Source organism: Varanus komodoensis, unplaced genomic scaffold, assembly GCF_004798865.1.
Source record: "Varanus komodoensis strain SLA01 unplaced genomic scaffold, ASM479886v1 scaffold1, whole genome shotgun sequence".
NCBI lineage: Eukaryota > Metazoa > Chordata > Lepidosauria > Squamata > Varanidae > Varanus > Varanus komodoensis.
In genome coordinates, this window is record NW_025335268.1 from 76,421,205 (window position 1) to 76,433,668 (window position 12,464).

General features: G+C 41.4%; 1 protein-coding gene across 3 annotated transcripts in view; it reads right to left on the reverse strand.

Moving 5' to 3' along the window:
* NHS (NHS actin remodeling regulator) overlaps positions 1-12,464 on the reverse strand; it is a 274,760-nt gene that overhangs the window by 17,721 nt on the left and 244,575 nt on the right. For all 3 annotated transcript variants that reach the window (XM_044429818.1, XM_044429809.1, XM_044429824.1), the window contains exons 2-3: positions 5,884-6,036; positions 3,564-3,697 (exon numbers count right to left, since the gene is read on the reverse strand). In XM_044429818.1, coding sequence (XP_044285753.1) covers positions 3,564-3,697; positions 5,884-6,036 — 287 coding nt within the window. The remainder of the gene's footprint in view (positions 1-3,563; positions 3,698-5,883; positions 6,037-12,464) is intronic.

Below are 12,464 nucleotides of genomic sequence, written 5' to 3' on the forward strand. Positions count from 1 at the left end.
CCACTGTAATTTCTAAAAGGGACTTGCAATGTGAACATTTAATAAACACACCCATCCATTAATCTAATAGTCATCTGTATATATCATAATGACACATTTTCTATGTAAAAGTTATTTTAGAAGAAACTTCCGTAGTTTGAAAGAATTAAGAACACCTGGTTCTAATAAAATGTGAAATTGACCCAGAGGCAGAAGAAGAACTTGGGTTGAATGTACAAATGCATTTTAAACTAGGTTTTCTAATCATACTATTGTAAACCTGTTTAATTCTTTTGTAATTAATGGCTGTATAAATGCAAGCCTATAAGAATTTAAAAAGTGATACAGCCACAGATTTTAGCTACTAGAACAGGGTTCTTGCAGGATTATTGCATTCAACTATAGCATCCAAGAATTCTATAATAGAAATGCAATAAGGGAATTAAGGCAGGTAGACATACAATATGTAAGCTATTGAAATCTTTTCTGGAATAATTCCTTATGCATATTTTAGATATTTCAGGAAAATAGTATTTTGTAGCTGTGCCAATTATATTTGTCTCAGGAAACCATAGCCAGAAGGTAATCTTAATTCAGGATTGCAAACAAGCAAGGGCAATGATTTGAGATTACCTGAATAAACTCTGTATATACATATGCCTTTCTTTTTCTTTTTTCTTCACTACCCCTTTGCATGCTCTACTTGATCAGGAATGTTCTGGATTTCAGAAACTACAGTTTGCTGCTATATCCAAGCCAAACTATGGTTTGTCTGAGCTTTGTAAAATAGGTTCGGGAATCTGAGTGGGAAACCATGGTTTGTAGCTCTGGTCTGCAGGGATAGCAAGAAGGAACAAGCTCAGCTGCCAAGCAGAAGCCAATGACAGGCTGGCATTCTGACTGAACCAACTCATTATTTCACATTCACCTCTCCATCCGTCTGCACTATGAGACTGGTCATACTGACCTCACACAGCCACTGGAGATGAAATGCCTTGAAGATTTCAAATGTGCCCAGTGAAAGCAGTGGTCTGTTTTAGTTGTTAAAATGGAACTGTTCATAAAAACTGATATCCTGACATCTTCATCTGAGTATGGGCGAATTCAAGCTATAAAGCAGCACATTTTCAACATTTGACACAGAAGGCTGAACTTATGCTTGGGCTCATCATGGTAAAGTATGTGTGCATGTGTGGATGAATCAGATCCTGCAGATGTTGTGTATGATATAAATGAAAGTGCACATGTTGAAGATGTGCATAGACCTGCTGCTCTTTGGGTGGTAATTTGGGAGGCCTTGGACTTCAGTCCCAAGGTCTGGCCCTAACTGAACCATCCCATTGTTGAAAATGGCAGGTGAGGCCTCTGTTACAGTCCAATCCCCTGACCTGAAACTGTGCCCTTTACAGCAAAGCCTGCTCTCTCAAATATGTTACTCTACAACACCTGCTTCAGAAAAAAATATCACCCTCTAACAAATGTTAGCAATGTGGGACAGCAGACACATCATTAGTGTACATGATGTGGAATGCCCAGTGATGGCCCCCTTCTGGACAGAAGTTGTTGGACACATCAGCTTTGTCCTAAATGCCTCATTCTTGTTTATGGATGTCAGTGTATCGCTGAATTACATGCCCACATCGTGGAAGCTACCCTCTGGCCACCACGAATGGACTGTACGAGCCCTCAGGGCAGCTAAGATACTCATTACGGGGGTGGAAAGATGAATCGTCTCCCTCATCCATGCAGTGGATTGAAGACCTCACAACACCAGCATCCTGTGAGAGAATATACTACCAACAACAATTGTATTCTGATTTTGGTTAATCCACCTTAACCCATATTAAGGATGTGGAAAAGGCACTTTTAACGCGTGTGTGTGTGTGTGTGTGTGTGTGTGAGAGAGAGAGAGAGAGAGAGAGAGAGAGAGAGAGAGAGAGCGCGCGCGCGCGCGCGCGCGCGCGCGAGCATATATGTATAAATGTACCTCTGTTACTGTGTTGTTTTGAGTTTTGTTTGTTTTGTTAAAAAAGAAGGGGGTGAAAGGAAAAAAAAGAAAATGGCAGGTGAGGGACAGCTGGTTCCCATGTGGGATTCCAGGAACCGATTTCACAGGTTGGCAAAAACCAGGAGCTGCAACAGTGTGAAGATTTTGTCTTCTTATCTGGCAAGGAAGAGTCTTGCACACCCCTTCCATGCACAGCCCTGCACAGTTTGCAAATATACATTTTCCCCATCTGTTCTTGTTTTGTTTGATATAATGGGAGTTTTATGTACTTTGGAACAGAAATGAATGTGTTTAATTATAATATTAACAGTCCTTTACAGATTACACAAGCTTTATATTTTGCTGAAAATAAGCCTGAACTGGCTCTGCCTTGCACATTAGGACCTGGTCCTAAGTCTCTGGAGGGTTTGGTAGTACTTGCAGATGGATGCACAAGTGTTTCAGAGCTCTTGGGATGCTGCAGAATGGTACCACCATGCCCTTTAAGATGCTTGGTACCATCCTGGATATACTTTTAGTGAAACATCTAACTGTACGCATCCAGTCAGAATTAATTCTCTCCACGATGGCCAGTTTTCTAGAACAGTTTCTAGGACAGCATCATCTTTGGAAGTGTCACTTTAATAAACGCAAAGGAAGTTAGAAAAAAATAATTTTGTTGCATAGTTTGGCCAGCCTTCCACCTGTTTCAGTTCTTCAAATGGTTACTATAAAAACTTCTCTTATTTAGCATGTCATTCCTCATAGGTATTCTGACAAATGAAAGTCATATAACAAAATAACCTTCAAGAAACTGATTGATAACTCATCAAAATATGAAAACCACAGTGATTACCTACATCGGTCTAACAATGCAATCCTATTCAGCTACACTGAATTCAGCAGGTCTTGTGACTTATTCTATGTTAAGTACCTATAGGATAGCAGCCTTAATTATCAAGACCTAATTACCTATTATTATATTTCTAAAGGGAGGTCTTGCATGGCTTCTCTGTTCCAGCATGCATTTGTATAATCCAGTAACAAGCTATAGTTGTAAGCCTAATTAAGTCTGCAACAATTTATTTTACTGTCATTTACTTAAAAAAAAGACTATCTGCATGCAAGATGAAACTTCTCCATTTTAATGGACCAGCAAGGTTAACTAATCTCCTAAAGCTGTAGTTTTGTAGATGAATAATATCAAAGATGATTGTTAAGCTTCCTATTGGGCTACCACATACAAACTGCAACACATCAAAAAGATAGAATGTATTAGAGCCCAAGATAAAAAGTTCTGTAAACTTATACGAATCCATGGGGTGGTTAGGAAACATTATGGCAGGGAAATTTAATAATAACAATTGTAACTGCCATTAATTATTGTAACCAACGGATACTCGGGCCTAGCTTTCCCTGTGCCTTTAACAGCTGCATGGTTGAAGTTTGGCTAGTGATGTTTCTCCTGGCATTATCTGGCAAATCTTTCACTACTATCTGAGAATTCAAAGCAAAGATGATGTGTTTGGACAGGAGATGGCAACCATTGTCACAATAAGGGATTAGGAATATATTTACAAGAAAAGGAAGAACTTACTTTTAACAAGTGGCGGTCCTTTGTCTCTTTGCTCTTCTGACTGTAGGTCACAGGAAAAGAGGGAAATGGGGGAGCCACCACAGCAATTTGGCTTACGGCTTTCTGTTCTCTGTTATCACCCCGGTTTCGTTGCTCTGTTTAGCAAAAAGAAAAAATAATAACATTCTTCACACTGCTATGTATTAATTGTGAATGCTCTCCTGACATGAAAAGTTTAACTGTAACTGTATTGTTTACATGTTTACAGGTTTTTATGACTTTTATTCTTTTAACTGTTTTAAGGTGTTTTTAATTGTGCAGGAGAGACCATTTTGGCAGTTACCGGTGGCATATAATTTATTAATTAATTAAAAGCTTTTCTATCCCGTTCCCTACAGAATGTCTCAGGATGGGTTACAATAAATATATGAATGAATGAATAATAAACTTCAGTCCCAAAGCTGTTCATAGTAAGTATGTGTATTATTATGATTTTAAACATCTTCTTGGTATGCAATTAGTGCTGTATAAGACCACTTTTGATGATATCCTCATCCTTAAAATTATCTATAAGTTACATTAGAATTATCTCTGTACTGCAGATAGGTTAGGCACTGAGGATGAAAGAAAATGGCTTGACAAAGTCAGCCTTCCCCATCCTGGTACCTCCAGAAGTTTTGGGCTTCAACTTCCATGAGGTCCAGCACTGGAAGTGACCAGGAATGGCAGTAGTTGTCATTCAAAACAATTGGACAGCACCGGATGGGAAAAGGATGGCCTTGGTAATTCATGGCAGAAAGTTGGGAGCCTGGCTCTGAAGCCTAGTACTGTATGTCATCCCAATATAAAATGCAAATATATTTAATTTTTTGTTCTCAAAGGCAGCAACCTAAATGCTATGATACTTTTCCCATGTCCATATTTCCTTCACCCCTGCTCTACAATAGACACCGAGAAGGAACTAATTTGCACCACTTGTAAAATGTGGAACACTGAAAAACAAGACAAAGCCTGTTTGCATTGGTTTCTCCTACACTCATCAGCCACCAAGTTGCCTACTAAGAACCAAATATTCTTACAGGCAGTGGTAAATGAAGACAATACAATGGACCTGTGATTCTCAAGAGATAGCAAATTGATTTACAAATGCAGCCAAACAGGTAAAGGACAGTAATAAGGAGAAGACATTGTTTTGCTCCAAATTACTCAAAATGTAGTTAATATCAAATAATTTAAACTGGAAGCTGTCAGGAACAGATTGCGGCTTGGTCTTGTTACCATGTGTTTGTTTGTTCACTGTTTGCTCATGTAGTTGTCTCCTGACCACAAGATGGCAGAAGATTACTAAAGCAGCTGTGAAGCAGAGCATCCCTACTCAAGCTCTGTTCTAATTTCCATCTGATTGTGGTTGCATTTCCCTTTATGGCTTTTTGCTGTGCAATTAAGGTGGGCTTCACCCACAATCTGCTCCAAAGATGTGCCAAGAAAATATTTAGTGCATTATTTATATCCTTCATATAACTTAGTGATTGTGATCAGTTATTATCTACTCTAAATTTTTAGGAAATGAGTAGATAATACACACAAAACTCTTATATCCAAAAGGAAACCCATAGTTTCAAGAATTCAGCAACAGAATCTTTACATTATTTCCATGAAAGGAAACAAAACTGTTTTTCTTCTGGACCACGTAACTTCCAATGGATAACACTGAGCAGATGAAACATATACAATCAGCTTTTTGCACCTGAACAAACTCCCTACTCCAACAAGTCAATCAACACTTCAGGAAGACTACCAGGCATTTCACAGACCTAACAAATAATGAAATTTGAGATATTTGAGTAGGAGTTTTTTTTTAATGCCCATGCACATAAAATGATGCACCAACTTCCACATTAGCTTGTTACAGTGTTATGGACATGCACATGGTGGGCATGTCGTGAGCGGAGCCGGCTGGAGCCAGGGTTCAGACTAGATGGCCCAGGAGGACCCTTCTGACTCGCTCTGTTTCTATGTCTATATCTTCACTGTCAGAAAGACCATGTCACAATTTTCAGTGCCAAAAAGTAGTTTTTAAGGTGCATTTTAGTGGAAAGATGGCACAAGAACAAAAGCTGAAGAACTGCCATCCCACCTCAAAGGACTGCAATCCGCACTGCACCCTATAAAATACAAAAGTCAATAAACTCTGGCTCCTGGTCAGACTCATTACCCAGCAAGCAAAAGGGAGCTGATCAAAGAATAAGAGTCAGTTAAGGTGAGAGCCTGAAGTGCCATTTCTGACTGGGTACAATTTTCTGAGGTCTGTTGTGTCATTCATTGCATAGAAATTATTTACCTCTCCTCAAAGCTCGCAAATTCTGCTTTGCATGGCGATGCAGCTCCTCTACACAAGCTGGTCTGGTGGAAGGAAGGAAAATGTTTCTCTGTTGATGCCAAGGTGCACGATAGTAGACACTCAGTTTGCTTTCTGCATCCAGGTTTGAGACAGCTGTGGAATCAAAGAGAAAAGGACGTTTACTCCCATAATGAAAAACCATAGTGTCTTATTTAAGCACATTAAATTAAAAAAAGACTAATGTACGTTGAAAACTACTAACAGAAATTGTCAAAATGCATTACTTGAAACATAAAGCAATTTCTAGCCACAACTCAAATCCATAAGCTTCATAGATTTCCTGAAAGCATCAAACTTTCAGCAAGATCGTGCACACTTCTAGTATGAATGAATGAAACAAATAAGGTGATACGAATCTCCTGCCAACCCATTGAAACATTCTTAGAAAACTGTGAATAAAATGGATACAGAAACCAGACATAACATCTTTATCCTCACTTAAAGTAATCTATTTATCATTATTATTAATGGGTTCGATCCAGAACCTGTCTTCTGCAAGAATCAACAGTCCTCAATTCTGATAATTCAACCTCACTTTCCACATTATCAGCCAATAGCAAAATGTCCTGAAATAATGAAAGAAGATCTCAAGCCAAACACCTTGCTGTTTCTATCCCACCTTGCTTGCATTTTCTCCAATGTGGCTGAGTTTGGCCCAAATTTTAGCATCAGTTATTTAATTTCATTTAGTTGATCTGCATACACATTTCAGTGAAATCAAGTTCTTATCCATCTTAATGTCTGCCTACAACTATCTCTTCCATGGAGAGTTCTGATTCCCCCAGTGCTCAGCATGATCAACGTTTCTGACATCTATCCATCCCCCCTCCCCTAAACCCTATCAGCCTCTGACCTGGGGTGTACCGGGCACAGGAGGATGAGGATGATCATGTTCTTTGAGCCTAAGGGGTCTGCTTTCAGGCAGCAAAATGTCCTGACTCAGCAGTGTTCAGATGGCATAGTCCAGACGGTATGGATTAATGCCTCCGCCTGTATGTGAGGATCACCTGTTTGAAAGTGTTCTCTGTGTCAAATCTTACGGTAAAGAAAAGTGACCGTCAGCCTTGCTACTGCAGATGTAACAACAGTGAGGTAGGGCAAAGCCCAATTCATATGATAAGCCACTGACTTTGCTGCATGAAGACAGGCACCACTGGGAGTAATTTACACAGCCCATCTAGGGGCAGTTTCATGTCCACTGGTCCTTGTAAACTGATTGCACTGCACTTGAAAATGACATGCAATTCCTAAGCATAAAAGCAGATTTCCTAGCTTTTGACTCCTAGACGTACATCCATCATTCACAGACTCTACTGTCAGCTTTTCTACCCCTCCCCTTAAAAAAAAAACATAGTGCAGCTGAGCTGTGTATGGATGCTTGAAGGTAGTATGGCTTAGTTCACTCAGGCGTGTTTGTTCTAATAATAACAACACAAAGGCCAGCAAGAAAGATTTCTGCTCTATTTATTTTGATAGATCCAAGGGGTTTCCCCCATAGCTCTGTCTGCTTTTCTGGACTCTCACATTTTCTTTCCGCCTCCCTTTCAGTTTCTTAACCATCAGTTACCAATAGGAGTAAATTATTTGGGTAGGTGGGGAATGTTGTAAGGGAAGAAATTATTTAGCACTGGTATATAAAATAAAGGGTGAAGAAAGGGTGGACAGAGTAAAGCAATAAAATGGAGAAAATTACTAGGAAGGAGTCATATGCAGTGGTGGAGTACCTGCTTTGTATGCAGAAAGTCCTGGGTTTGGCTCCTAGTATTGCCAGCAATACTGGAAAAACTCCAGCTTGACTGCCACTGGCTCCAGGATTTCATTCTCTGCAATAATGGGTTAGATGGCCCAATAGTCTAAGCAAGGATACGGGAAGTTTCTATGTTCCTAGAACATACATTAATTGGGGAGGGAGGATTAAATTAGGGGTGCAGAACTTCTTTCAGCCTCAGGATCAGATGCTCTTTTGGAGAAGAATTTGGGCACTGCATTCTACAGGTGAGTGAAGCAAAAAGCAAACAGGGCTAGGCAAACACTTTCCCCAGCTAGCAGCATATTTTAGCTTGATGCTCTTATGCCTGCAACTAAGCTTTAGGAGTGCAGTTCAGCCATTTAGAATGGAGACAGGATGTGTGTGTGGGGAGATGTACAAAAAGCATGGAAACCCCCAAATGAACGATGGATGGAAGAAAGGGTGAGTGGCCTTGGGAAGGCCAGAGGGCCAGATTGGAACCATTTCATGTCTGTCTGTGGTTCCCAAGCCTGAGGTTTTGGAACCCTGGCTTAAATAAAAGATCACACCCCACTGTAGTGCAGACATGGGGCTGTTCCTGGTCTAATGAGAACTATTGCTTCTTTTCATGTGACCAAGCTGTGGCCAACCTCATGCTCTTGTGTGAGTTACCTCCCACTCCTCTTTCAACTTTTTCATATGCCAGAGGAGCTTGGAAGCATCCATTTCCAATTTTAAACACATCACAGTTCTCCATTTCCTGTTGCCTCAGGAAATTGTGGCTTCTTTCCATACTCTAGTTAGTAAACAAACCAAAATCAGAAACCATCTGGCCACATTTGCCCCCACTAACTAAAGCTTAAACAAAACACAGTTCCTTGACCTAGAACACAGTGGTGCTTAGTTCATCATCAGAAGCAAATGCTTTCAATCTCCTCTGGTGCAGGAAGAGGAAGAGGGTTGTGCATTCTAGTTCTTGTCTCATCACACATCATTGAGGCCCCAATTTAAATTGGTTCAACAATATTCCTGACCAGCTTATCAAGGTTAGGTGATTGAGATTAGACACTATGCGCGCACACTCATATTCCTCTCACAGTGCCCTTTAATGATGCTGTAGCTTTACATCCACATTTACATCCACCTGCCATGGTTAATGCCAACTCCTTTAGCATTAGGGTGGGTTGCCCTAATGCTGACCAGATTTGAAACCAGGAGTTGAAGTGGAATCACCAGTCCTGGTAGTGAGGGAGTCTGCTTAGCATTAACCATGGTTAGTGCCGATACAGAGACAAAGTTAGGCTGTGACTTAAAGGAGAAAAATAGAAAGGGGAGTAGATTTGCACAGGAAATGGAAAGGTGAACCCTGGGCCCTGCTACCATACATGGTTAAGAAAGTGGGAAGATTATATCTATACCTGTCTTTATTAGATTTTAAGAGGTTAAATCAAAACAGCAGTTTTCTCCCTGGAATACCTCTGGATCAACAAAATCTCCTATTTATGAAATGTGAAAAAAGTGAGGGTGATTCAAGGCACAAGAATCCATGACAAGATAATACAATAACCTGATGTCTAGAAATCTACAATGGGCAGCTGTGTTGGTCTGTGGGTTCTTTTATACTCTAGCACCATTTCCCCAAAGTTAACCACTCAGTTTAGCAAAAGGGTTTTCTTTCGTTTTTCTGTGGATAACAGAAAGAAGCAAATTCCAAGGGCAAGTGCAAAGCCATAAGCAATTAAAATTCACACTGATGTTTCTTTGCAACAAATGTTATGATCGGCCCCCTTCTTCAATGCTGGTGCAAATTCCGACCCTGCATCGGAAGATAGGCAGGATGATGCATCATGCTAACCACTTTTGCCAATAATCCATGGTGGGTGGGTTTTAGCAAGGACCCATGGTGCATCCAATTGGGCTTGTCATGGGTTATTGGGTCGCTCTCGCCAGTACCCTAGGGGACACCGTAGCAGCACTGATTTGCCTCCCACTCCTTCTCTCCCCCCCCCCCCCCACATGAGTATCTTGTCACAAAGGGAATATAAATCCCAAAATCCCACCACCCTCTTTTCACAAAAAAAAAAAAAATGCCTTTGCTTTTCCTTGAAAGCTTACTCTTGGTCTGTTGTCAGGGAAAAACAAAGGGAAAGAAAGAGTATTTGGCCCTTCCAGGGTTGCCACCTGCTGTTTATTTATTTATTGATTTATATCCTGCCTTTTTCCTACAAAGGGCTCAAGGCAGCTTACATCATTCTCCTCCTCCATCTTATCCCCACAACAACAACCCTGTGAGGTAGGTTGGGCTGAGAGTCTGTGACCGGCCCAAAGTCACCCAGTTGGCTCCATGGCTGAGCGGGGACTAGAACCCAGATCACCTGAGTCCCAGTCCCATGTTCTTAACCACTACACCACACTGGTTCTCTATGTTCTATGAAAGCAAGGATTCCCCAGGATATATACCCAGCCAAGGCTTCCTTTGCATACCTCCTGGGAATAAGAACACTCCTGACTGATTCCCTGGAAAGCTGTGGCCAGTTAGCTTGGAGAATGAGTGCCAATGGCTCACTCCAGTCATGCAGTGGTCACTGATGACAGTCCCCACAGCTATTCTTCTAGCAGAGTCCATACTGAAATCCCCCTCCCCAGAATACAGATATTTATATCTTGCTTTTCTATTATTTATAATCAAATCAATCTGCTATCATAAAACATGATAAAAATCTGAAGCATACAATAATTAAACCTCACAAACATATGAGCATGACTGCAAACCTATGCATGGTGACCTGGGAATGAGCTTCATTAAACTCAGTGCTGCTTATGCCTGATTGCATGGCTTCTACTTATAAAACATACTAAGCCATAACAAAAGATCTTCATCCCTCAGAGATGCAACCTTCAGCTTTTATTTAGAAATGCAAACAACTGGTAGCAATGAAACTGTTAGTGTGAAGTAGAAACCCCATCAAAGAAAAGGGAGGAAATCCAGTTTTTGCTTGCTTGATTTCCTCATTTTCTGATTCATTTGGGGTATAACTGCTCACAAATAACAGCTTGAAAGCCTAGTTATTACCCCATTCATTTACCAGGAAAAGGAGAGTTCTTCTATTACATTTTAGCATTATTCCTGATCTGAAAAAATCTTTCCTGCTTTCTCTGTCCAAGATACCATGGGATGACCCAATATAAGACAGCCTCCTATCTTTCTGTCTCTTAAAAGACCTAAGTCTATTCAGGCCTTTTGCAGAATTTAAGGCATGGGTCCTCAAACTACAGCCCATGGGCTGGATCCGGCCCGCCTCAGAAGTTTTGAACTCCCTGCGCCCGCCTTGCCGCGTGTGCCCTCGCCACGCGCACACGCTCGGAGATCGTTTTGGACTCAGTTGGAAATCTCCGAGCGAGCAAGCCGCACCCTTACAGGCCCGTGTCCGATGCCACCTTTCAACTGGTCTCTTGTTGGAAAAGTTTGAGGACCCCTGGTTTAAATGCTTCTGTATTTAGCTGCTCGATGAGCCAACCGTATCTCTATTTCTAACATCTACACCCAATATTGTAAGAAAAACACCAAAATAATTCCCAGACAGAACCCGTTCACCTCAGATAGACGATAAGCTGGGAACACATCCAACTGTATCAAGCATATTAGTGCATAAATGTTTCATAAAGGCAAGTGCCAAAACTGACATACATTTTATTTATAGCTGAGAACGCCTTCAATTTCTCTCTCCCCTCCCCACACACGCTTTAAGTGCTTGTGTCTTTTGCAGTTACATTCAGGAAGTTAAAATCTATAATGTTGGCAACACAGACAAGTCATTGCTTTCTGTGCAGGGCCCACGTTTTATTTAACACAGGCAATCATTTCCAGATCTGCAGGTGCCACTTTTAAACCTCCTGAGACACGGGAGAAAGGAAGTGGTCTACCCCACAGGGACTCACCTGGCTAAAAGAAAACTTTCTATTTCTTGGACTGAAGGAGAGTCAGCATGCCCAGTTGTTGCCCAGGATATCTCCTGCAAGCAAGGGGGTCCATCTCTCAGTGAGCCAGGCTGTTTTAAGATGCACGGCTTTGCCCCTGGATGGCAGAGTCAAGGAACTGCAGCCCTCCTGGCAGCTTGGCTCGACAGAAGAACAGATTGGCTGGGCATGTTTTTCTTCAATGTTCCTTTGAGGGGTGGGGTGAGGGGAGCAAGCTGTGCATCTCCACTCATACGTTCCACAGGAGCCTGGGGAAAATGGCAGTCAGGCAGGGCATTGGTCCTTGGCGTTCTGCCTGAAGCTGAAGGTCATGCGCCCTTGCAGAGGTGACAACGGCATGAAGAAGAGGGAGACGTGTGCCCAGCACCTTTGCTGGAGAGAAGAGCATTGCTAAGCAAGCGACTGATCATGCAGACTGAATAGAGTGAATGAGTGCTAACTTGCAGGGCGGGTTCTGTTCTCCCTGTCCCTACCAAGGAACTGCCACTGAACACTACATCAGAGTCATTATCAAAAGAGTGGTTAATGACTTTTAGACATAGTATCCAAGTGGGAAAGTTGAAATAGGAAAGGAGGCCACCTCGTATAGAAGGAGTAGAGAGCATGTGAGGTCATGAGGCATTTCTACTCTCTTAACTCTGCCTGAGAGATCAGGAAATCTTACATCCACACTCAGTCTGTCTTAGGAATCTGTACTAGGAATGGAATACTGGCTTCCCATATGTAAGTGGTTTCAAGAAGATAAGGCTATATTAAAAACATTTTGAATACTTCGAGAAAGTTTAGGAAACTGGATAAATATTAAGTGTTTTTC